General features: G+C 35.5%; 2 protein-coding genes across 2 annotated transcripts; one reads left to right on the plus strand and one right to left on the minus strand.

Moving 5' to 3' along the window:
• The first annotated feature begins 443 nt into the window (after positions 1 to 443).
• LOC139732998 (reelin domain-containing protein 1-like) lies at positions 444 to 7370 on the plus strand. The gene is made up of 4 exons (XM_071643836.1): positions 444 to 660; positions 3486 to 3720; positions 6037 to 6113; positions 7291 to 7370. The coding sequence occupies exons 1-4, from the start codon at positions 444 to 446 to the stop codon at positions 7368 to 7370; spliced, it is 609 nt and encodes a 202-aa protein (XP_071499937.1).
• A 2140-nt stretch (positions 7371 to 9510) lies between these two features.
• LOC139733007 (coiled-coil domain-containing protein 134-like) lies at positions 9511 to 27628 on the minus strand. The gene is made up of 6 exons (XM_071643850.1): positions 27287 to 27628; positions 24870 to 24991; positions 16407 to 16491; positions 15566 to 15744; positions 14881 to 14952; positions 9511 to 13706 (listed from the first exon to the last, which is right to left on the minus strand). The coding sequence occupies exons 1-6, from the start codon at positions 27429 to 27431 to the stop codon at positions 13623 to 13625; spliced, it is 687 nt and encodes a 228-aa protein (XP_071499951.1). The 5' UTR covers positions 27432 to 27628; the 3' UTR covers positions 9511 to 13622.
• Between the last annotated feature and the right edge of the window lie 70 nt (positions 27629 to 27698).

Consider the following 27698-nt stretch of genomic DNA (forward strand, 5'->3'; position numbering starts at 1 on the left):
CTTAGAAAGGATATTGAACATTTTACTGAACCTTATTGAACCTTTGAATATTGAACTTTGTTAAACCTTAATTAGGGACTTTGGACAGTCCGCACTACTGTGGAATTTCTGCTCCAATCGGCGCGCATCATGCATAGCACACAAAGGATATTGCACTCTATTACATACCGTGAGAAACAGAAATGTTGCACTTGCCTTTAAAGCCTACTTCTTAGGCTGATCGTGAAACATTTTTATTCTAATGGACATTGATCCTTGGGCTTATCTATATTTTCGACCGATATTGAGCTAAGGAGATCCATATTTATATAGATAACTTGATAACAAAGAGCACAGTGCGTTTCAGCTTAGCATATTTGTACATGTATATGAAACACAGTATTTTCTGTAGCTCGTCAGAGAGAGAGAGAGGGAGAGAGAGAGAGAAAGAAAGCGAAAACAAGATGAACACGTTGACCATCATCGTTGCCGTAGCCGTCGTCGGGATCTCCGATGTACAAGGATACGGATCTGGGGCCCCAGTTACGGCATGTGTGGGCGACAAACTTGTGCATACGAACCGAACATCAGGTGAAAGAATACAACCCCTCCCTGCAGCTGAAAATCCGTTCCGATTTGTAGCAAGCGTCACGGAGTACATACCCGGGGAGGCGTTGACCAGTAAGTACCACAAAAGAGCGCGACCATTTTTTAAATTATGATCCCCCCCCCCAGCTTTTATACTTTTGTATTATGTTACACACTTTCAGAAATGAAATATGAATTGCGACAAAGCGTATTGTCTTATACGATACAAAATACTTCAAAGAGAAATGCGAAATTCCTAATTCATATAGGATATACCTTCTCCCTCCTTGCGGAACACAAAACAAATATGACGTAGCCCTACAGAGTCTTTTCAAAACGTGGTATTTAAACTCGTGTCGTTGGTTGTTTATTATTCTTTCTCTGTGTCATGATTTAATGCATCCCAAAAGTACTATGAGATAGTCTCGCAATTGTAACGTTGTTCCAACTCAAATTACAGTGATTATTATAACAGTCATAATATTATAACATATTATTACAATAATGACTTTTAACAGTCGTAACGCACTCATTGCCTGAATAATATATCATTCATCATTCTGTAGAGGACTGCTTCTTTCAAGTGTTTTATATCAAAACTGATATGTTTTAACCAAAAAAAGAAGTGTAATTCCTAATGGGAAGAAATTCGAATCCCCCTCAAACACTTGAAAATATTTATAGGGAATATAGACCTGAGGAAGCAGAATAAGTCAATATTCCTGCAAGAACATCAATATCCATAAACAGTAAATTGTAAACCTTTAGGTTAAAGTATGCATATAATTATGAATATTATACACTTTAGAATGTATAGATATTCCATCTGCTCAATTAAATCTGTAGTGGTTTATAGCCTACTCATTCTATAGGTATATTCTTTTATACAAAAATGTATTTTAAGTACCGGGGAAAAAAACGAATTCCAGGAATGAGCCCCATCAATTTCTCAAGTATGGAAGGAATTTTTACATTTTCCCCTATCTTTATCTTTCATTTTGGTTATGTATATAAAAAGACGTTGTGCCATTGAAAACGAATTCTAGTATTACGGTATATCATTTTTAGTTGATTTAATGTTACTATATAGCGTTCATGCAGCCATGTTTTAATGTGATATATATAAACATATATATATATATATATATATATACATATATATAATTTGTGCGTGTGTGTGTTACTGTATCTGTGTTACACTCTGATACATCACATCAAATCCTCGGTTCTGTAAATATCATTTGCAAAATTTTACGTGTAGCGTATATTGCATGTTGTACACTGTTGTCCTTAGTTCATTGCAACTCTCTAAATTCCGTGGATTGAAAATCAATGTATAATAGATTGTAGTCAGGGACCAATCCAAAATTGGATTGAAAGTTTAAATCGAATAAAATTGAATTCTAACTCTATTAGATTGAAAACTTCAATCCAACGTTAGGATTGGTCCCTGACTACAATCTATTTAAATCTAAGTAATTTAGAGTGAACTAGCTGCATGGATCATTCTTAATTAAATTGGTGGCATTTGTCATACTTTTGACAAGACTTCCCCATCTCTTGCTTGGACCTGAATGTATAGTTTTCTAATGGTCCAAATTGCATTATTATCTTGATTTATACTGTCATCATTGGTACAGACATTGTACAATAAATGTATATATATATATATATATATACATATATATATATTATACATATATATATATTATATGTATATATATATTCATATATATATATATATATATATATATAATATAGAATAAAATATACAGTTAACAACAAAATTATTCATACCCCTGAGAAATTATTAGTTTTGATCAGATTTCTTACAAGTGAAGGATGGAGTGATGGTAATTGGGTGTTAACTTTTTACTCTTATTTGTCCTCTATAAATTGACATTAATTCCAGTTTCACCTCATTTGCATAACAATAGAAATGTTGAGATATAACACCCAATCACTGTCACTCCATCCTTTACTTGTAAGAAATCTGCTCAAAACTAAAAATTTCCCAGGGGTATGAATAATTATGTTGTTAACTTTGTATATTATGCAAAAGTTAGATTGTACTAATTATTCTATTTTTGTTTATGCAAATGTCATATTGTATTGTATATTTTATCAGAAAAAAGATGAAATATATTTATGTAGTCTTAAAACTCTTAGTCTTTCTGCAGCGTGAGGTTTATTAATTTTGTTCTTTTAATCTGGAGTTGAGAAAATTTGCTGTATCCCCAAGTATTTTTTTTTCTTTTCCTTTGGTTTTCTATAATTTGGTCCTGAAACTTGTATCCGTGCTGCATATCTTGATCTTTACTGACTTTGCTGAGCTCTAGACCAACAAGCTTGTTTTTTAAGTAGGTTCCATAGTATTTTTTATAGCATTTATACATTAGATTCAAACCTTCATTTTATATTGACCACCATAATTTTATTCTATAAAATTATCTTTGCATTATTTTGTTATTCTAGCTGCATAATCATGTAGGCCTTTCATTTCATTTTTCCATATTTGATGTATTTTTCATTTAGAATTATGATAATAGAATAAAATTGAAATGAAACGAAATTAAATGCATTTGATTTCCCTGATGCCTCATAAAGGTAGCATGGGATCAATAAATTGAATATCGGTACCTGAGTAAGACCTAGAAAGACCCATGATGCTAAGTTAGTAACAAACAAACAAACAAAAACAAACAAACAAGCAAATAACGTCCAAAGATTTTGAATTTTCAGTCATGAAAATGTTATGGATATAAATGGGATATAAAACAGTCATTATAATGTTTATTTATTTTTGCATTTGTACTTCGCAAAGGCATCTCCAAAGATGATGTAGTCAAATTTGGACTGATAGGCAGTTATTGGCCTACATTGACGTATTCCAAAGTAATTGTCATTGTTCTTGTCAGTTTCTATTGAAGGGACAGACGGCGCCCAGATCCACGGCTTTTTCCTACAGGCGCGTGGCGTGGACTCGAACATCTCGTATGGTAGTTTTACAAATCGTTTTCCCGCCAAGTCCAAGGTGCTTGCCTGCCAGACAGTCAATGACGCCGTCACCCACACGGATCCCACGGCCAAGGGTAGCAGGCTAGTGTTCACGTGGCAAGCTCCTCGAGCAAACACGGGCAGTATCCGATTCATGTGAGTAGACTCCACTGACATACTTGTCTAAATTAACATGTTGATGTATATTAATATTGTATATCAATAATCAAATTCATAATTACAGCACGCGATCCGCGAGTGATTTTCACCTACCTCTATCTCGTATTTCTTTTTATCATTAACGATCTATCATTTGCATTTGTCCTGCATAATATGTGGAATTCTCTCCCCTGTGCAATTCGTATAACAGCTTACTCTTTGAATACATTTAAATCCAGTTACACACACACACACACACACACACACACACACACATATATATATATGTATATATATATATATATATATATATATCCTCAATGATTACACTCAAACTCATTAAAGTCAAGAGTATCATATTTCTTATCCTTATTTTGAGACATCCTGTAGTTTGTTATTATGTTGTCATTGTGTGTTTTGATTAAAATGTCGTCTTTGTCTTGTCCTGTTCTTACGTTTTGCCAGTACTTTCCATTGAACACATAAGATAATACAATTGAAATTGAGTGAATTATTTAAGTCAGCTGAAAATAGGGACATTTACTTTCGCCTGCTGCCTACCATAGCATAGGCTACCTGTTAACCTATATGTACGCTTATTGTCATTCTATTTTGCTTTTTTTTTCACTGTTTAAAGGGGATGGCTAGTAACTGATCAGTGGGAATTAGTGGGAATGCTGGGGATGATTGTTCCAATCCTTGTGGGATTCATTTAAGAGTACATTATAAATCTGTTGATGTGTGAAAATCATTTGCTTCAGAATGGTCTCATATTCAAGTAATGTACAGTTAATAGTTAACGATCGCCCCGTCACTGTACAGGCATGCTGACCTGGAAACATTACTACTTGAATATGAGACCATTCTGAAGCAAATAATTTTCACACAACAATAGATATATAATGTGCTCTTGAATGAATCCCACAAGGATTGAAACAATCATCCCCCAGCATTCCCACTAATTCCCACTGATCAGTTACTGGCCATCCCCTTTAACTGATATGTTTGTAATCGTATTCTAATGTTGTTGTTTGTGTTTGTTTTTAATATATTCCTTGTTTCGGTGAAATAAAGAAACGTGAAATTAAGCATAAGTAAATGAATGGGTTGCAGTGTGCGCGCTTAGTGGATAATAAGTTGGAAAAGCATGTTTTTGTGTTTGTGTGTGTGTGTCACTGTGTGTGCGTGTGTGTGCGCGTGCGTGTGTGTATTTTGTGTGTACTCGCGGATGTGTTTCGTATGGAGTGGAGATGTTATGCTTTGTATAAAAATTCGTATACGCGTGTATTTGTTTACTTGAACATTCCAGTAAAATGATTTAAGTGTACACCGTGACAAAAAGCATATTGTTTTGGCATAATTATGTGAATACCTGTACATGTGATTACCTGAATATTCAAGTAGAATGATTCACGTGCATTTCTTGACAGGGGATAAAGGGCCGTATGCATAAAAACAAGCAATTGCTTACGAGTAAAAGCTTTTGCTATAGCAAGCACAAGCAATTGCTTGCTGCCCGAAAGCAATTACTTTATAAAGACGAAGTATTTGCGTATAAAAACGTATGCATAAAAGGGACCTTTCGCTTGTTCTTGCTAGCAATTGCTTATGATTTCCCAAGCTCTGTAAAATGAGCTTGAGCTTTTGCTTAACTGGGACGTTCGCTTTTAAGTGTCATTATCATATTCATAAAAGAAAGACCAAACTTGTGCCGGAGTGGTATGAATCTACAAGAAATCCTCCAAAGTAGTGCAATAAACTTTTTCGTTTCAACAACGGGAATGTCCAGTATCATGGTTAGCACGCAAAATGTGATGAGAAACAGGTAGGATGTCTGACATCTGTGGAGAGCACGGAGACCTCTCTCCACAAGCTCATGTGGGATAGTATTTCAAATCATTTTTTTTTCTCTTTCTCTTTCACTTTTAACTGTGTAATGACAGCGGTATTACAAATATTCTGGGTGTTCATACCTTGAAATCATATATCTTGGAAGTGGGCTTAAAGTTACATCAAAATAACTTGTATAATTTCATGTTGTATTTTACATTTTACATTTGAGTTTGCATTATTATTATTTTTTTCAAACAGATGAGTTACTACAAAAAAAATAAGCATTGATTTTAAACCATTGCATCTTATACACCTGTTTTAGTATCAAACAATCGCAGCAGTCGACGAGAAGTCCCGAAATCACGGCTCTTGGTAACAGCAGCCACGATAACAACTTTATTAAGCATTTAAGACAGTAAGGTTTATGTGTGCAGAACATCATTGCTGAGTCGAAGATTTTGTCTTTCCTATATCCCACAGAGGAAGTGTTGCACTGAATCACGACGAATTCTACACCGACATTGAGTCGGAAGTGATCGCAGAGGGCAGCAGCGCCGGTATGTGTTACAATCTTTGGTAGATACTAATAGTCGCCTCAACACGGTCTTCTATTTTGACATTGAATACACATAAATAATATTTGGTGACACGACATTTGCTCCTGCGGCAATTGCTCCGGTCTCATTTTCTCCAAGGACTGAGGGTTGGGATAAGGTTTTAGGTTTAGTTCGATGTAAGGACTATAGGGTTAGGGTTATATGTTTGTGGGTAGAATTTATATTTGGCTTAGCGTTCAGATATCTCATCGGAGCAGGAGTAAATGTCATGGAACCATAAAACTTTGAAGGTAAAGATTTGGGTCACCTATTAAAAGAAATAAAAACAAAAAAGCGCCCAAAGTACCCGTCGTTGACGTTCACGAATACACTCATGAGTGAATGGTTCACGGGTATGCGTATAATATTGACGTACATGACTGTCTTATCTTTATGATGCTGCGTCTTAATTAGTTTCCAAGAAAACTTCATGAATACATCATCACTACATTAACAGTGTGTATTTCATCATACTACATGTATTCCATTCTACCAATTTTCTTTTCATTTTTCTTCGTGCAAAGAACGTAACATATTAGAAAATTACAAATGATCTTGAGTATTCCTACACAATAATAGATGACTGTTGATACGATGAAAATAAGGGGCAATTAAATGAAAAGTAGGAATGTATACACAGTTTCAAAGGAAAATTGTTATCATCCATGCTCTATGGGGAAATGAGAGGTCCACTAAAAAGCTTGTAAACTATGGACAACGCATTTGATAGATGCAAAACTATCAAAAGGAAATCCCCAAAGTTACTAAAACAGGACAGACATAACAGGACATACAGGCCATCATGATTAATGTCCTGTGGAAATCTCAGTTTCGATACATTCCCTAAAGCTAATTATTATGTTAGGATGTAATTATGGTCCCTTAGTTTACATTATAGGGGTGAGCATATATAAGATCATGTGCAAATGAAGACTGAATGTGAAGAACTTGAGTACCAGAAGACAAAGCTGAAAGTATTAACTGCAAGTATCTGTCCCCTGATTGGTTTCCTGTTGTCCCGATCACTAAATGGCATCGATCTCGATCACTATCATCGTAACTGTTGCACCATCACCACATTATTCATTTCATCATTAGTCATTTTACACTGTATTTCTATTTTTCTTGTCTTTATTAGGAACAGTCCAGATGAGCCTTGCGGTGATGACTATGGGTGTGGCAGCAGCGCTTTTCTCCCTGATAAGCCCAATGGAGTAGCTATATACCGAGTCAGCGTGAGCAGGACTACACCGGTTCCACTACCCGACGTGCAGTTGCCATGGCAACCATAGCATGTAAATCAATAATTTTGTAGGCCTTGGGAAAATAATGTCGGGGAAAGGAATATTAAGTAAACACATTATATATGCTTGAAAATGCAGGACATGCTCACTCTGAAGTTTGCATAATTTGTATCAATCCTTATACAAATCATTGCTACTGATATTGTTTCAGAATTGTATGAGTAATCTTTTTTTTTAACTATGGTATTGATAATGCAGTGTATTGTATTCTGTGATTAATAATTCTGTGAATGTTGCTTCATATAGTCACATTGTATACTATATATAACAGCAAAAATCCAACTGGCGATAACTGACTAGCAATGAATGACCCACAACTTTACAAGCTTGTCTTTTACATAGGCCTTTCTTTCCTATAACAATGATTTTGTTTAAACAATTTAATCTTTTTTTTTCTTCAAATGTATACATGTTCCATATCTTGTATTACCTTGACTCTTTTTGTAATCATTTCATTGAGAAAACTGTGATACTGGAAACGGAATCTGAACTTTAAAATAATTGCACTTGTTATTCTTTGTGTCTTTGAAATTTGCATTGAATTTGTATTTGATAAAATGCGGAAATAGATCAAACCAAACCAAACTTGATTGAATTGGAATGTATGACAGCTGGGCAACAATGGAGCATGTATATAGTTCAGTACACATAGCACAAAATGTAATCTTGCGCTGACTAGTAATGGATCATATACTTTTTTTTTTTTTTTTTTGGTGGGAAGATTTCTGTTGAAATGAATTGACCATTTTATTTTGTTGACTGCATGTTGTTATCATTTAAACACACAAATCCTAATGCACTGTTCACAATGAGGACTGCTGCTAACGAAAGAGAAATCATCCCCCAACAAAAACATAAAGACTTACACTAGTTAACTTCAGATTACTGCAATGAATATTTCGATTGTACTGTGTTACTTTTAAAAAAAGTGACATTCATTGACCTGCACATCGATTTCTGGTTTCACACTGAATGACATGAATTTACTTTACGTGAATATTTTATGCTTTTTTCATATCATCATGTAATGGAAGCAAATTTATAGAATCTGGCTTACATAGTTTGTTACTTGAAAAGAAACTGCTTTGCAAAAAAAAAAAAAAAAAAATGCATTCTTCTATATAGTGATCTTGTGTAATTCGTTCAATTCACCATTTGGTCACTAAAATAAAGTTTCATGATTACCAAATCTTTTACGTTGTGACTTGAGGTGGAAATAACATACATTATTCGCCAGTTACTTTGTCATAACTCTTGGTCAATTGATACTTCTTGCACTTCTTTCTTTTTTCTCCTTTTATTTGATGATTACGATCTTTTTCTTGTTTCGATTAATACAGACTTACAATATTGGTATTGTCCATTTGCTATGACAAGTGCTACATGCTAATGAAGCTATACTTTGATCCGCAACTCATCCATTTTCTTGATTTACTGAGTCTGCATTATCTATACATGTACTACGTAAATTGAGCTTTAACAACATATTTGTTTTGATAGCACCTCTTATGAAAATATGACAAACATGTACAGGCATGTCTAAGGTGTTGGGGTATTTATCTGTCTTAACACCCTATCTTTACACCCAAGCTTTATAAACACTGCAATGTTAGACATATTATGTTGGCCTACATCAGTATTAAACTAGAAACTTCACATTTGAAAATGCCGTGGATTTTGTTCAAAATTGCAAGCAACTCCAAATATGCTTACTCAATCTGTAAATATGATGAATGCTCCACAAAATACAATATAGTCTTTATCACGACAATAATCTGTTCCTTTACGAAAAATTCTTACACTCTGTACGGTAATTAGGCAAAGGGAATGGGCAGACTGTAGGTTTTCTCAAACTTACTGGTACAATTTGTATCTCCGTCATAGCACACGCGCACGCGCACACGCACACACACATACACACACACACATATATAATATATATATACATTTGTATTGCATTTTGCCACAACTCAAATAATATGAGACTAGTTGAAGAAAGCAAGGGCATCATTCAAACTTCATTCTTGATTTAAAAAAAAAAAAGATGTTTATTTTTATTTATTTTTGGTCACACAATAGATATAACTAATGTAAGAAAGCACATCATTGACAGTGCAATGTTTATTTTAAAAAATGGCTTCTAAACTTTCAAGACACACACACATACACAAGAGTGCTCTTGATCAATCTACTCAACTTTGACATGGAAAGGAGAGTTCTGTTGCATATTTATTTCTCTCCAAATAATTATTGAAAATAGATCAACATAATCTGAAACACATGTAGCAATACAACTGTATTTTTGATTCAAAGAGTCCATTATCTTCAAAATACTACTTGCGTACCAGCAGAGAGTGAGTAAACAGATTATTCTGATGACAGAACATCTAAATACCGTCCTTCTTTTGGCACTGGCTGGAATCTTATAAGCAAATCACAAGATACGCATTTACCTTTAATCCATTTAGTTATGTTTATTGTTAGTCTTTCATAAGGTACAGTAACATTTTTTTTTTTCACTTGAGCCCTCTCTGGTTCATATGTTATTCTTTGTTTCACTGTCAGAAGTTTCAAAAATCTCTTCATTGCTCAATTTGTGACCGATTCTTATAATTTAGCAGTACTATAGTGAGTACATGCTACAACACTGAATTTTCTTCTTTTCCTAGATTTTTCTTATTTATTCATCTATTCATTCAAATATTTATTTATCTAGTTATCATTATTGATATCATTATTATTATTTTTCTGATTTCAAGCGCTGTGATTTGGCCTCCAGATATGCCAAAGGACCTGGGTTCTACTCCCAAGTCTAACTGAGCAAAGTTGTGTGTAATCATACCGTCCTAGGCAAAACACTCTGTTCCTCGGACAGGACATAACACGGAGGTTCCACGTGTAAGAGCATGCAACAGATCTCGCTTCGTTCATTCATTGCAAGGGGCCACCTACTGCCCACACAAAACCTGTGCATAGTCTTCAAGCATGCAGTCTGCACTTTACAGAAGAAGTTAATGAGTCAAACCAATTCTTATGACAAATAATAGAAATAGGGTATGCAGCAAGATTCAAAGCAAATAAGAAAACAAACAAAAAGAACTTTTCAACAGAAATGGTATGAAAGTCTGTTTCTTCACTAATTAAATCAAAATTTAAAAAAAATGAAACAGTTATCACAGCACTATCAAAATATTCACTTTAAGGTTTTGACAGGCAGCATTAAGTTATCAAACTGTCATTTGTTTAAATGCAATGTATCACATTTTGTATATACTCCAGGTGAGTCATTGTATTTAGCTATTTTTGCACAGCTGTAATAATCGGGACTTTCTTAAAACACAGGTCACATCAAACTAATACAACTCATCCCCCCAAATATACTGTATATTTATACTAAAGCCGACATTTATTTTTACTACACAGATTAGTCACATTAACGAGGTGACAGTGATAAAGAGTAAGCAGCAAGTTTTACATGGAAAACAGCCACCAAATGTGCTACCATTTTATGTCTTGTACGTCTGGCTCCAAAAGCCAAACGAAGTAGAAAACATAAATATGTGACGTAGGAATTTGCACACTCAATTTCAACATTTTTGAGTTCATGACAATGTGCAAGCAGCATGAATTGTATTTATCATCTAGAGTTGAAATTTGAGTGGTATGCAAGCCCACAGAGATGCTACAAACAACACAAATTTGTTTACAGAAGCTGATGAAAGTCAAAACGCACTTTTCACTTCACAAATACAGTCTTAGTACTGATGAAGAGGAATGTATAAAGGCACGTGTATCAAAATAAGTCATACTTATCTAATTCATCGAATGTCTCTTGAAACTAATGCTGAGAAACGTGACCTTGTCATGAGTCAGTTTATCAATGGCTACCACCGTTCCACGCCACAAAGAATAAGGGATAAAAAGATTTGTGATAAAAATGATTACCACGATAAACTTTTACCATGCTGCTACATCAGGCAAGTTAAGCATGTCATGCAGCTAATATAATGAATAATACCATTCGAAAGAGGGGCAGACTAAAGAAATAAAGCCAAATTTCTATTTTTAAACACTGTTGCATCTATCAGAAATGACACTAATTCTAATACAGAAGATACATTGATCTCCTAGTATCATAATACTTGATCACTCACATGCATTATTCGGCAAAGATAACCAAGCTGAACTTTCATTTAAAAACCCCGCATCCATATCACTTGATTTCATCCATAGAAAACTTGTGCGATCTCAACAATCATGAAAGTTACAAATAGTCAATCAATCAATACATCTGTAAACATTAACACTTTCAGTTACCAAGCACGTCTAGAGATGGACAAAATGATCTACGATAAGAGAACCATTCCTTTGTCAAGCCGTTTCTCAAAAATGACAAAATTATTCAGTATCGAAGCCTACTGATGACCAATTTTGACATTACAACTTAACTCAATACCGACAAAGAGATGAACATTAAGTCCCTATTTTTCCTGGTAAAGATGTACTCTTTACATATACATCTGTATATATCACTGAATGTTAAACATTCACAGTTTCTCTTAATTATGTAACTCTGTCCCATTCTTGCAATGTAATCTCACTCTTGAAGGTTTTGTATTAGGAGAATACACATAAGATAAATCACATGTAATTTCTCAACATGATTTGGCCCAGTGTCATCTTTTAAGTGCTTTGCACTGGCACATTCATTACAAACATCATACACTATCATAGTTTGATGTCTACAAAGTTCAGAATCTTATGAACAGGTGCCAGTATGGCATATTAACAATGCTCTGCCATATTTTGGTACCAAAACATTTTGATGACATAATGGAATTTACTTTAAACTTTTTTTTGAGTTTCAAATATAGATCAAATTCTATTTGAATTATTGCATATGTCCACATCAAGTGTATGTTTTATCAATACATGACCACTCATGAACAACACAAACACTGCCACAAGTAATCAAGATGCACTCATGCTGAATATGGCACAATTATTTCAACTGGACGTATATTTGATTATTGGCAATGTCAATATTAGTTGGGAAGGCATCTTCCATAGACATTCACAGAATGAGGAAAATACACACACACACACACACAAACAAACAAACAAAACAAACTTGTCTTTTTTGTGCTCAAGAATGAATTGAATCAGGTATGCGGGAAAAAAAATCAATTATTTCTATATTGATATTATAATTCATTGCAAAAAGAGAGTAAACATGTACGAGTGCTTATAAAGTAGAAACCACATAAAAAGATGAATTACATCAGGTCATCAATACCATTGTAAGTAATATAATCATACTCTTGAAAAAAAATGTACAGGAGTGCTACAAGGGGTTAACTTGTCATAACTGATCTGGTTAAAGTACAAATATCCTACAAGGTGTGGTACCTAGGCAACACGTTTTGATATGTGCAACAAATTGTAGTAGCAATAAGTCTCATATATTACTACAGATGTACCCTTCACGAGCCTCGATACTTAACAATTTTTTTTTTCACCTGCTTGATGGAGATTCCAAGGAAATCAAGCTACTCTAGTATAACAAAAAAATTAAGCAAACTGATGGGTGTTAGCGTCACAGAGATTGGATGAATCAATAAAAGAGAATTATCGAATATAAAAATCTAAAATGTTACCTTAAAAAGTCACATTTTCAAAGTTAAATGATATGTGATGAAGTCTTCCATCAACTTGCACACAAACCCACTGCTAAATTTCATTATGTCATATAATAAATTATAAATGTAATACAAAGATAAATTGAATCAAATTCTATCAAATCAGATCACATGTCTTTGTAAGTGTATAAACAGTGAAATCTGAGAATTTTACATGCACACTTTCAACACATTTGATCAGTTGATTCACTTGTAATGCTTTGTCGTTTGAGTTGAAGCAACTAAAATTCTTGTGCTGCCTTTGATTTGTTTCATATATAAAAAGTAAGAAAAGGAATATATTGAGATGAACAGACAGACAGATATCTAATAGGATAGTACCTCTGCCACCATTGGTGCAGATCCAAGAAAATGGTCTGATGCAAACTATGGCGATCAAGTGAACTAAAATGCCACAAACACTTACAAAATTGTGTTGTTTCTACCCAAACTAAAGCAGGACGAAGGTACGTAAGTCCACCCCAGCTTTATAGTTCACTTCGGCTGACTCGGGGCCCACGCTTCTTCTGCTTCTTTTCTTTCTTCTTGGGCTTGCTGGGCATCTCAAACATCTGATATAGACGAATGAAACCATGAAGGACACAAGAGAAAGAACAGAGATGTCATCCCATTCCAGTCTGATGACAGCATCATTGCAAACTATGACCTGATACAAAACTACCTCAGTTCATTTCTGCCAATAAATATATTCTCAAGTAGTAAAATATGTCTCCCTCTGACATTCATGCTAATTATTGGAAGAAAATTTTGTACGAAAACTGCCGATTCACAGTCGCTAATAAGAAATTGACTAAAGCAAGACGAGTGGATATACTGTAAAAGTGGTTTCCTTCGTGGTGGTTTTATTTTCGCGCTTTTCGTGCTTTGAGGTTGAACCGCGAATTTAACATCACGAGAAAATGTTTTGAACTCGCCGCTTGTTACAACGCTATTGCGCACATGCACACACAAAGATTCCGCGCATTGAGTGTATTGATGGTCAATACAAACACAGCGTACCACTTAATAGGTACAAGCATGTCATAAAGTACTCGAGAGACGGGATTTCAGGTAAGCCTGCATTTAATTTTAATTTCTATTTAATAAATAAAAGAATAATTGGATGATAGTTTGGGTTTTCATGTGCAAAATAAAACAGTTTTTGCCGACTGTCAATTAACAGATTTTGCCAACTGCGAATTTAAACACACGTGAAAAAGTCGGCACCGATGGAAACCACAAAAGTATCTGTACGCGAAAGAAACCACTTTTACAGTAGGAGGTGGATGCTTCCACTGTTTGTAGTCTCGCCATATCAGACATTAAGCGTAACGGCACAGACAATAGCTGCATCCTCTGCCTAGATGATAGGCTTGGATATGAGAGGAATAAGAATACCTGGTATCCTTTGTATTGTATCATTGTAGTGCTGTATCCCTGTGGTGTCGTTATCACCTTGGACTGATGACTTTTCAGAAATCAGGGGTTTTAGTGTCATGACTATTGACCAAACATCTGGTTGTTGTATCTTTCTGAACAAACCTATGAAAGCAGTGAGTTAATGATCATGTCATCATCTCATTTGCATATGTAGTTGTGACCAATTTCACTGTTTCATGAAAGCATTTAATCATCCTGTACTGTCTTATATCAACACAAGTTCCATATTGATGACATTTCTATTGTTCTGTCTGATTTTTCTGTACTACATAAAGTAATATTGAAACATTACATTTGATAACTCACCTGATCACTTAATTGGCTGTATGGGTTGACAAAGTTAGGATCTCTGGGGATGAAATTAAGTTCTTGCGATGCCTGTCAAAAAAGCAAAAAACACACAAAATATCTCAGACAAAATATGATCAATTTGAATAAATTACAGCCACACAAACGATATCTAAGGTATCACTATTCCAAATGGACATTATATATTTAAGATTGAAATTCAGTCATAAGATGATGAAACATGAAAGTTACACATAGTAGCATAATATAAGCTATTTCAACTAGTGGTTTTTAAGGTGAAATTAACCAGTGAGCAAATTAGCTACCATTTTTATGTATTGAGCACCTGAAATCTCTGTTTTGATTACAATGCTGAAAGCAGTGTTACTTTCTGAAATCATACTCTTAAATCTTACCAGATCTCCATATCTTTTTTTTTCCTTTTTCTTTTTTTTTTTGTCTTGAGCATAATGCATTTTTGTCAAGTTTTTCCTTTCTCTTTATTTCTGCTGTACCATAAACTGTAATATAGTATCTAGTAAGAAATTAAACTTTTTTTTTCTTCCTGCTATAGACTTTGTAAGGTAGATATATACACTTTGATCTTGAACTGGGATAATGGAAACTGGACAGCTGCATTTCAAGTGAAGGCTGTGCGTGAGACCAGACTAAGCCTACAATCAAAGGAGATACACGTATTTACCAGATTTAAGAGAGCCTGGTGTGAGTCGTCATAGTAACCAGTGTCCTGAGCAAACAGGAAAGCCCACTGTAGGATGTCTGTCCACTCCTTGTTCTTTTTTAACAGAGCGTGCGTCACGTCAGGTAATCGCAAGGCAATGTCAGCAACAAATGCAACATTTTCCAGGATTAATGAGATTGCTGTAAGAAAAAGAAATCAAAATAATGACAAATGTCTCTCTTGACCTGCCCATCTACAGACTTCGGGGTTGAACATATGAAATGCGCTGAAACACAATCAAACATTTCCTCTTCCCCTACATCAAATACGAATGCAAAGAAGGAATTATTTATAAAAGAATTGTCCTTCATTAAACATAGATTTTATTTATAAACTCATAAAGCATTGTAATTGATACTTATCCTTCCTTTATGAAACACATGATTTTGAAGACACTATTTGTAGCTCTAGATTATTGTGAAACTATGGACTTAATGTGTCCATTAGTAGTGTATGCAGACTAAACGTAAGAGATAGATCTTGTTACCGCATTTCTTTCATGTGTCACTATTACTAGTAAGAGTTCTACATTGAATTAAACAGAGGAAAGTACCATAAATGCCATCCTTGTTTAAACACACACACACATACACACACACATGCACACACACACACACACACACACACACACACACACAAAGAATGAAAACAGGCATGGTAGATCATTTGCAGAGAATGTTGATTTTCCAGTAGAGTTGGGAAAATTAGAAGACATACTTTACAACAACAACAACAACAAAAACCAAGTGGACATAATGTCAGCTGACAAGCTTATAAAACAGACAATACAGGCATAACTCACTGTCCTTTAGAGTCTGCTCCGTTGGAAAGGTGGAACTGGTCTGAAATTGCTCTTTATTCAGAAAAATTCTTGACTGAAGCAGCATCTGAATTTTAAGATAAAAACAAAAGACAAAGACAAAACATTAAAAACTGCCAATCATCAGCATTATGTCTTCCCTCACAATACACAAACTCATCAATCTAACTTCCAAAGATATTAACTGTCCATATCAACTATGCACACGTGCAGCTGGCATTTCAACAGCTGGGATATAAATTTATCATAAAGATTTCTTTCTACTTTGTTTTGTTTGTTATGACATTCCTGCATCTATTTAAGTGAAGTTGAATACAATATAATACCACAATGTATAGGACTTTTATTTGCAGACATGAAATAATGTTTATCCTAACTTTGACGACAGACGGTCTCACATCTGCATAGATCACTCGTCAAAATTGGTAAACTTTTTCATATCTGGGCTTTTGCAAAGCTTACTAATACTATTGGATGTTTCAACGATTATATTACCACATCTACACCAAATATGAAATCTTTGTTGATAGTATGCTTCTCATCTCATTTGTCCTTAAACCGTTTGTCTTCTTACATCCACAACTGTACATATCATGCTCTATCTAGACCATAGACATGACATGACATTCAGTGGAATGCATTTTCAATACTACCCCCAAGTCAGTCCGGTTCGGCTCAGTTGGAGCTCACTTGTCCTGCTGTGGCATGAATTTGATCACACCAACCCGTCCTTTGCAGCTGCTCAACGTGACGCAGCTGTACAACTCAATCTTCCGCGTGGATCTTGTGTCTTCGAACCAAGATGTAATCCATTTCCCCTCCCTTCCTTTCACTTTCTACCTTTCCATGCAGGAATGTCTTTTCCTTTGCTGTTTCCTCTCGTGGTTTGTCCATGAGGAGTGGCAGCATTCGTATTACCATACTCCTGTGTTGGACTTACAGTTACCCTTAAACAATTTTGTCTATAAAACCACTCATTCATTCTGCCTCATCTACCTAGCTATAAAAACATAAATCTGAACAGAGAGTTAAAAAATTTAGCTGAATTTTCCTTTAGTCATACCATAGGAGTCACAGTGAAAATTATACTGATTTTTCTAAATCTTCCTTTTTTTCAACATAAAATTTACATACATCTTAAGTCCTCAAAAATAATGAGTTTCTAATGTTTTGATCAAAGAAATGTGCCGTTACTGTGGATATGAAGGCTACAACAATTTGTGATGTCACAGTCTTAGTGAAAAGTTAAAGACTTCAAGAAGGACCCACATATTATTTAACTTTTCTAGCATAATAAAAGAATACTCGACTTACCTCCTTCAGAAGGCAGGGGGGAATAATACCGGTACTACCTTTAAGCTATGTCAATAGCAAGTCACATGGAAATGTGCTTTTCACCAAAAAAAAAAAAAAAAAAAAAAAAAAAAAAATCAGGCTTCCGTACATATGGGACAAAATAACATTTAGATAAAGAAAGGTTTCAACATATCACCCATCAAATCATATCCTCAGTTCTTGAACCTATTTTCCACATATTTTCCCATAAACAATAAACTTATAAAAAAACCAACTTATTTTCCCATAAACACTGAACTTATAAAAGCTGGTTTAAAATGTTGACTCAGCCCCCCCCCCCCCCCCCCAACCTTTCACAGATTTATCAATACTTCACTCTTACTTTAAATTTGATATTATTTTGATGGATACACCTGTGGTTATCACGCAGTGATATGCATGGATAAAGCTCAAATATCATTTTAGCTCCTGAAGGCAAGATGTTCTGTTCAACATGTACCATGCTGGTTATAGTCTTAAAGCAAAGGTTATATTGACTTCTTCCCCTAATCTGTCAACTCATGGTATATCAGCTTGGGTGTCACACAGAGTTCCCATTCATTTGTTGGAAAGCCTCCATCAATGCTTATACATGGGATCTAAATCTAGAGTTTTCTTTTCATGATGTTACAAATCTGGTGAAGCAAATTGTGCTCAGATTTGGTAAACTGTTGAAGATACAATTGTACCGCAACCCCACAGTTCCCTAGTAATGGTAACCAGTAATGGTCAACACGTAGTATCTTTGAACTTTGAATGTTTATTGAAACACCCTTTCAGCCAGCCATACTGTGGCACATGAGACATTGAATTGAATTGAATTGAATTGAATTGAATTGAATTGAATTGAATTGAATTGAAATGAATTGAACTAAATTAAACTGAATTGAATTGAACCTTGGGTATAATCTGCACTTGCCCTTGATGATGCAGGTAAGCTGAGACTACAAGCCAATCAACATTGAATTTATAGGAGTTTAATCTCTGATAACATTATTGGGGTCAACCATCCTGAGCAGTGGTAACCCTAAGCACTTTACAGATCTCGCATGTAACATCATAGTAGATTGGTACCGTATTCCCAATGCTGTGTTTGTGCAATACATAATGTACATCAGCACATCACAGCAGGCTCACAGAGTTGGGATTCTTCTGATCAATGGTTGTGACAAAATCTCCTCGATCTCTGATAAATCAAAACTGACAAGAAACTGCCATACATAAGTCATGTATATTGAACTGGGGACCACCTCACTTTTGGCTTAAAGAACCTTTAAACAATGTCATACCACATTGTGAGCTAAATCCAACTTACAATTACATGCTATTTTTTTAAATATTTTTTTAGCATGAAAAATACGGTAGTCAAAAACTATATTTTCGTGGTCTATGTTTCATCCATTTCCCCCATATTTTTACACTCGTTCTGCAAAATAGTTTAAAAATATATTTTTTTAACTTAAATTTCTGGTTCCAATACTGCATGAAAAAAAATATTTTCTTGGTATGCTATTTTCAAGCTATTTTTTCTATATTTTTAGCACGAAAAATAGTGAGAAACTATATTTTCATGGTCTGTTTTTTGACTATTTTCCCCCATATTTTTAGACTAGTTCATTTCGGGCAGAGATACCACAGCTTTGCTCAGAATTGAGTTACTCCAGTTTACATAAATAACATTATTCTTTAGTTCTATCACCTCAGATCTGCATGAAGCAGCATGACATACAGTGCACTCCCGTTACAACGCACACGGTTATAACGAAATTTCGTTATAACGAAGTAAAACTTCTGGTCCCAAAATTATCGCCATTAATGTCTATGATACAAAATTCGCTTATAACGAACACGGTTATAGCAAAATTTTCGTTACAAGGAAGTCTTTTCCGAGCCCAACGGAAATATGCTCCATTATAACGAAATGCGGATCGCTTTCGAAAATTCGTAGCGGAACAAGCATGGGCGAACGCTTTACATCACGGTGCGTTCGCTCCGTGTGTCACGCACAGTTTCCGTCAATTTTATGCTCTCTTTAATGTAATATCCAAACGAAATTTAAAAGGTACAGTGTACCATTCCGTTTCACATATCTGCACAGTGTAAGATGAGTATTCAACATACAGAATATGATATATGCGTGGTTCCCTTGTTTTTGTTATATATTGTATTTGTTCGGTTATAACGAAATTTCGTTATAACGAAAGAAAACTGCCGGTCCAAAGCATTTCGTTATAACGGGAGTGCACTGTAATATTCATGCATAACATGTTAATGATTTCAATACAACAGCTCCTTCAGCTCTGAAATTCCTTCATACTGGACATGACGCAAAAGAATGCTCATCAGGCTGAGAGGAAGATGAAAGTGAGAGGAGATGAGTACACACCACCAGAGTGGCATTCATTAGAAACCGAAACAGACGCCACTTGATGTATCCATTGTGTTTTATGCCATACCACAGTCTATCCACTATGAAGACAGTGTAGATGCATTTCTACGTCCTTCCAGGATTAATCCATTACACTCAATTTATATTCAAATGGATTAAAACAAGTATTGATGGTTTGTGATGCAGATACATCATACAGGAATCTAAGACCTGATTCACGCACACAGCTAATTCTTCTGCAAATATGCAAATTTATGAAGATAAGGGTGATAATGCATGCCATCAGGTCAACTGTAAAGGGGGGGGGGGTGTCCTGAAGAATGTGGTATCAAAGGTACGACTCCTTATCAGTGAACTATTGTGAGGGATCTCAAACTGACATGGGCTGAGTGATTAATTAACTGAGCACTTGTACAAAAGACATAAGCTTCTACTCATGTTAGCCGTAAGTAATTAAAGGTAACTTTGGGCACAGCATGATAGATCCTATCGCATCACTCACATTAAACTGACTGAGAGATGACCTCAAGGGGGAACAAAGATGGAACAGAAATTGCACTATACTGCAATACTACCAATACCTTATATGTCAGAATTGACAAACATTTAGTACTACTTCAGAAGCAAACTGGCAAAAACTACATATCAAAGAATTGCATATGAAAGCCTTCATGAATTAATACATTTAGTATTCTATCTTGGCGAGAAAAATCATATTTGCATTTAGCAATCTTTACTTAGATATTCAGGATTTTTGTGCCATTATTCTACTGATCACTCAACAGGATAGTTTCCATCAAATTTGCATCCCTAACTCCCTCTTCACCTGGCAAAGAAATGGCATAGTTTGTAGTCTCCCCCTTTTATTTTCTCTCATTGTACAAAGGCATTATCAGTTACTAGTAATAATCTAATGTGCCTACATTCCGTTACAAGCCATTAAGTAATATTCAATCCATCATTTTAAAAGCTACAATCTATTTTCCCCCACCTTATGAGACCCCTACAATGTACTGTGGTGACATTAACATGAGCAACTGGTGAATGGCAGTTTCTGTGTCAAAAGACAATGATAGAACTTTGCCACGAAGGGTTTGTGTGCTGCATGCAGTTTGGTGATAAATTTTGCTGTGAATACAAGAGTGTGGCTGTCAGCACATAACAGTACCCGCAAACAAAACCTGTGACTGTACGAGTAGCATTGCAGTAGGGATTATGAATTATGAATAGGAGCAGCAATCCTCCCAATGGGAAAAGCGAACGTGGCATGAAATGAGTACAATCCACACACTGTGAGAGTCTCTCAATCTGCTTGATGACTAATCAAACTCTATATGGAATGAATGCAACCATCGTGAGCACACCACCATGACTGTCTTGTGCTGGAATACAGGCTACTGTAAAACCAGAAATGTCAACGTACATTTTAATTTCGCTAATTTCACGAGAGCCAAGATCTGCGAAATTAAAATGCACAGGAACGTTCTTGTCTACAGTAATGCATTGAATGCCAGAGGCAACTCATGGAAATTTCATGCTGCGAAAAGGGCTGTTGGCTTCAATTCAAGAAAATTTCATGCCATGAAAACATCTTGCTTTACAGTAACACTTGTGAGGCCAGGGAATTTGCCTCATAATCTTGCTGTCTCAAAGAGCAGATTAATCATGTAAGTGTGAAAATCAAGGGGAAAGGAGAAAAGATGACAAATTTCCCTTCCATGAAAATGCATCTTCCACACATAGATTCTACACCATTTTCCCTCCCAGCATGGCCTGTCACATCAATGAAGTTTTGATGAATACTCACTGTTCGCTTTTGGCAATTTCTTCATGCATGGTTTATGTACACCCGTAAACATTTTCACTCCAGGCTTGTGCAGCATGCAAACATCATACTAGTAAATCTTTTGTCTCACCAAAAGAACTGCGAGAATGCTCATCAACATGTAAGTGAAAAAAAAAAAAAATCAGTCATTCATATTTCAGAGCATTTCTAGTACTCCAGACAAAACCCAGCAGCACACAATCTGCACACTGTATCTTTCCATTTCAAAACAAAATACTGATATAGATTAAAGTTTTCAGCTATGCAATTGCATGTACATTGTAAGTCCTTTTTTCGAAAATCAAAACAATATAGGCCTACACCCTGTAATCATTTTAAATTCATATTTGGATATACACTGTACACATACATGTATCTTCAAATCTCTTTTTAGAAAGAAAATTGCTTCTCTCAAAGATATTAGTAAGAAGTTGAAATTTTCACACACAAGACAATACTTTGCATGACCAATGGGTGATGGTTCGTCAATTGATGATACTCAAGATTGACACAAGGGATTTGAACATTGCCATGTCTGGACAAACATGGTGCACCAAGCTTTTTCCATGCATTGTACAGTTTAGCAACTAAATTGATGAATGTGGTGAGCAAGCATTACCCACAGCTTTCTAGAAATATGACTTTCTGTTATCATTCTTTTCCCTGCTTGGAATGATGTTTTACATAATGTATGTATAATACACAGTCAACCACACTCGAGTCAAATTCAAAGGGACTGATGAAAACCCTGACATAAATTAATTTTGACTCACACATTAAGATTCCTACATATATCTATCCACTAGCAGAATTTTCACTAATTGTACCTACCTTTAAATACAGATGCACATTAGAATGCCACACTTCATTGTTTAATGGGGAAAAATAATAAAATAGACAATTCAAAGAACATGTTCAGCATCACAAGATTGACTTCCTTTAGACTTTAAGAATGGAGTGGCTTTGGAATATGCACTCAAAGCTTTCTGTCTGTGTCAATAGGTCTACATTATTCTCTCTGTCGGCGGCTGAAAGTAAATTTGTCATACGTAAAAAAAGGCATTGGGAAGAATCTTATTCAATAAGGTCATTCTCACTTGCCAAAATCACATATAAACTTGGAAAATTTTACTCTTTCTTCACATTTGATTTGTTTGTAAACCAGAATGCCTCAAAATTTTACTAAATTTCTTCATCTATCTGACTGCATATGTGCATCCTTTGCTTGCTTGAGATGCAAATTATAGACGTTATTGGGAAGTGCTGGTTGTTGTGTGAAGAATACTTTCAAGATTTCTAGTGTCAAATTTACACCCTGTTAACAAAACTTGCAGAATTGAATAATTGCAAAGTTGCAGAAAATCTTAAGATTTGAACTTGAGCTTGTGTCCATATTTGAATAAAAAAATGATGCTGATCTTCTCAAAGTTTGAGATATTGTGGTGTTTGGATTTACCCATGAATGTCCCTTATTCATCTCAGCAAGATATGACTTCATATGATGGAGAGGCATGATTTCTGCAATCACTGTTAACAGCACAGCACTAGATATCTACACGAACTGATCTAATGCTCATATTCCATCATTTCAGTGTTTGTGTTTGTACAGAGCATACATTGGTGACATCGCCACATCTTTGTGGAAAGAAAAACATCAATCACAACTTATTAAACACTCCTCACAGGGAGGCACTCAGCCAGTGGGGTGACGGGGGGGGGGGGGGGGGGGGGGGGGGGGGGGATGCAGTATCAACTAGAAAGTTTCAGAGGATATTCAAACCTCTTGTAGTTCTCCCTTGGGTAGATTTCATCTTCGCAATGTAATGAGGATTGATAAATGGGCACGCACAGTCACTTCTTCACTCAAGTAATTTTCACTTGGGTACATATTTACATGGTACACATTTGTACGTTCAGCTGTAGTAAAGGGCCTGCTGTTGAGCGACCTGATATTTCAGTGAAGAGTCCTGTAATACCTGAAGTTGTTTGCTAAAAATGGGGAGGGGGCACGCAACTCTTGGGAAGTGGAGTTGTGTACCTGAGCAAACATGCTTGCTTTTACTGTCCACAGCCCCTGTGGGTTCTAATCACAAATTTTTGTTGACTATTAGGTCACTAAAAGGTTAGTGAAGCTAACAAAGATAATATGATGTACTGCATATCTCACAAACAATGGACTGACGGCAAGCTAGAATGTTACACATGTATGTTCAGTTACTGCATGTACTTGGCAAATGGTAATATTTGTCATCAAAACAAGTATGCTTTCTTTTCCTGCCAATGAAACCAGTTGCGACTGACAATCAGAGATGCAAAAGAATATCAGAAATATTCTTTAAATAAATTGTTGTGATACCATTCGAGGAAAATGTTGTAGATTTTTGGTTTAAAGGTGCATTCCACATCCCCTGGTAATATTTCACATCGGGAGTATGTAACTGGTAAATCAATAGTTCTTTAAATACATTCGTATTCCTCATCCCAATCACTAAAACTTCTGAAACTCTGTGCCCAGTTATAATCAATTTATAGATGTTCAAATGCAAAATCCTTAAAAAGAAAAAAAAAATGATCTTGACATCTCTTAGTAATACTTAAGGCATTATTTCAAAATGGCCAAGAAAGAGACTCCAAGATATCCCACACTTGAAACTGATCTATTTTTTTTTGTTTTTTTTTTTTGTTTGAGGACATTTTCTCTCTGGTTGTGAATATACCATGAAGTCTGATTCTCTGACAGAGGTTGTAGCTGTACAGGGAAATTGGCCCAGAAAACAATAAATAAAACAATGCAAAACAAAAACATTTCAGCAAGACAAAAATAACAAAACAAGCACACATTAGCCAGGCTTGAATGAATTCTGAACACACAGCAATGACCAACAATGTCACACACCTCTTCCATTTTCTCTAGTAGCATGGCGACCATTTTGAATTGTTTCTCATGCTCATATGACTCAAACAGACTCTGTAAGGCTGGCACATGCTGACGTCTCTTCTCCAGAAACAATCGACGATCTGCAGAGAACTGATGTCAAGGAATGTGGAACAAATCATTCATAAAATAATACTGATGAACTACTTGGTAATCTTATCTATGTGAGTATTCATCATCAAGAGAGTTCTTCAAAGAAAGGACATAATGGTGCACTCCCACTATAACAAACACAATTAAAACAAATTTGTCACAATGAAGTAAAAATTCAGCTCTCCAAATTATACATCTTTATGATATCTTATTTGCTTAGGAATGATGAAATTTGTACCAAAAGAAAACTGCCAGTTCTGAGGAATTTATTATGATGGGTATTGCCTGTACAATACAATGGCACCGTGGGTAATGGGAATCACAGACTACAGTTGTACATGGTCAAGTGCAAGAATAACTTAGAAATCAAAATCAACACACTTGCTCCAAGCCATATAATTTCACATTATGATTTCTGAGGCACACTTCATTTGGGAGTTTGAAATTATTGGAGCTGTTATGGCAGCAATTAATGGCAGCAGCCTAAAGTCAGCCCGTAGGGTTTAACACTGTACAATTCTTGCAACTTACAATCATATTCATATGGATACCTTTACTATATTATGAGACTCTCGACATGATTTCATTTCTCATAATCACATTTTCTATTAAATTTATGGGGGGAGGGTGTCAATGATTCATAATACTGTAAAAGTGGATATTTTCGCCGACTAATTTTTCGCGCTTGGCCGGGTAAGAAGAGTTTTGCGTGTTTTCAATTCCGCGGAATCAAGACATCACGCACAGGAACATACACTATGGCAAGCAAAAATATTCGCATGATGCTTTTATTTTCGCGCTAGTTGCGCGAAATGTGCGAAAATTTCAACACTGCAAAAATTTCTACTTTTACAGTATAATTTTTGTTGACAGCTCATACAAATAAGGCTATATGCTGTAACCACAGTTTCATCAGGTTTTCAGAATCATATCATCTGCTTTCAAGGCTTTGTATTAAAAACTACAAAAGTTATAGATCTAAATGCACATGATTTGAAGAAATGGTGAATTACATTGTATAGACTAATTATTACATCTTAACCAACTGAAATCAAAGAAAATCACTTACAGTGTGTATCTTGTAAAAAAAAAAAAAGATACAAAGACACAAAAATAAAACTGCATAAACTGGTTTGGCAAAAAAAGAATTGAAGTAATTTGCAAAATGTGCATGTAATATGCGAACTTGCCAATGATTATTACATCACATCACATCACATCTGATACGGAAGTAGAGGACTGGTCCTGTAGTATTCCGGTCTCAACATAATATAATCATCTTCAACTTTGTTGCTTTATGTGCGTTGAGGAGCAGAGGTTTTACATTCCCCCCCCCCCCCCAATGTCTGTCTAATAAATCTTTGAAATTATTAATCGAGGAAGCTTCAAAAACACTAGCAGGCAATCTGTTCCCGTCGGCAACTACTCTCTGGCTGAAAAATGTACTTCGCAGTTCTAATCTTGAACGTTTGGTGAAGAGCTTGTATCTATGACCTCTTGTTGATGAGTGGACATATTATTTATTACATAAATATTAAATGAACAGTTTAACTAACTCTTATTGCGCACACATTGCACTGGTTCTCTGTTTTTAGCTTTTATTCTAGATGCAGATCAAGAATTGGCGCTGCAATAACAAAACTTCATTTGATTTGGTACCAGTACATTCAGTACATAATAAGTATACATAATGTAATGTTCTATCACTAAATACAATGTATCTGTAGTCATGCGTAAGCATTTCGGTGAAAATTATGATAATTCAATGAATCATAGATAGTCAATTCATGTTACTTAGCAAAATAAGTGTACGTAATTTCAGCATATCCCTTTAAACAGCAGAGACCTTTCTATCCCTTTAAATCTGTACACTGGCTCATTGACATTGCATTCCACTGCAAGCAAGGAAGCTTGCAATTAATTGCAGGATTTACCATTCGATTAAGGGAGCTGCAATTAGATCTAATTGCAACTTTTTTTGCAACACCCCATCATTGGCATTAGATTTTCTTGGGTGGATTGCTCAAAACTGCAACTGTGTGGGGCACGTGTGGCCAAGTAAATAGGCATACGCCTCCCGAGTCCTGGATTGCCTTTTCTTCGTCTTCTTCTTCTTCTTCACCGTTGACTAGACTAGATCTAGACAGTTTCTTGATTGAACCTGTCTATTTCAAATGTGTTTTTATTGATGTCAGCTTAACCTGAGGTGAGTGTTCAATATACTGTTCATATGATATGATTCAGCTAAACGTAAACTTAGCTAAGCTACTCAACGTGAAGGATACATTCGGCAAGTTCCGGATCGTCCTCGTTGACAGCCCCATCCTTGGCCTTACGTCCAGCGGACTGCTTCCCCGCTCCTGCCAGCTGGACGACCGTACTCGCCCACAAACTGGCGCTCACAAAGACAAGGAAATTTGGGAGCTTCATGGTCTTTTACACTTCGAACTATGCAGCGCTAGGCTTTCAGCAAAACAGTCTGTGATGCTACTTCCGAAACATGTAACTGAAACTCAAAGAAACAAAATGCAAAATCATCTACGGCTAGACTAATTTACATGTATTTTCTCCTCACTAAACGACGTTGTTACAGCAGACTCCGTCTGTAATCCGGCAAGGCATCACTCGTATCACACTGCACTGATCAGTATCAATGTCCAATGAATGGGACTCGGCGCTGTTTCCACGGCATACGTA

Source organism: Diadema antillarum, unplaced genomic scaffold (genome assembly GCF_040938485.1).
Source record: "Diadema antillarum isolate AM-2024a unplaced genomic scaffold, OU_Dant_1.0 seq00000459_RagTag, whole genome shotgun sequence".
Taxonomy (NCBI): Eukaryota; Metazoa; Echinodermata; class Echinoidea; order Diadematoida; family Diadematidae; genus Diadema; species Diadema antillarum.

Excerpts from the sequence above, each read along its gene's own strand:
- LOC139732998 (XM_071643836.1), top strand. The coding sequence starts at position 444 with ATGAACACGTTGACCATCATCGTTGCCGTAGCCGTCGTCGGGATCTCC. Across the intron at positions 661-3,485 it reads ACCCGGGGAGGCGTTGACCA|TTTCTATTGAAGGGACAGAC; the intron begins GTAAGTACCACA and ends TGTTCTTGTCAG. Across the intron at positions 6,114-7,290 it reads CGCAGAGGGCAGCAGCGCCG|GAACAGTCCAGATGAGCCTT; the intron begins GTATGTGTTACA and ends TGTCTTTATTAG.
- LOC139733007 (XM_071643850.1), bottom strand. The coding sequence starts at position 27,431 with ATGAAGCTCCCAAATTTCCTTGTCTTTGTGAGCGCCAGTTTGTGGGCG. Across the intron at positions 16,492-24,869 it reads TACTAGAGAAAATGGAAGAG|ATGCTGCTTCAGTCAAGAAT; the intron begins GTGTGTGACATT and ends CTTAAAATTCAG. Across the intron at positions 15,745-16,406 it reads GGAGCAGACTCTAAAGGACA|CAATCTCATTAATCCTGGAA; the intron begins GTGAGTTATGCC and ends TTTTTCTTACAG.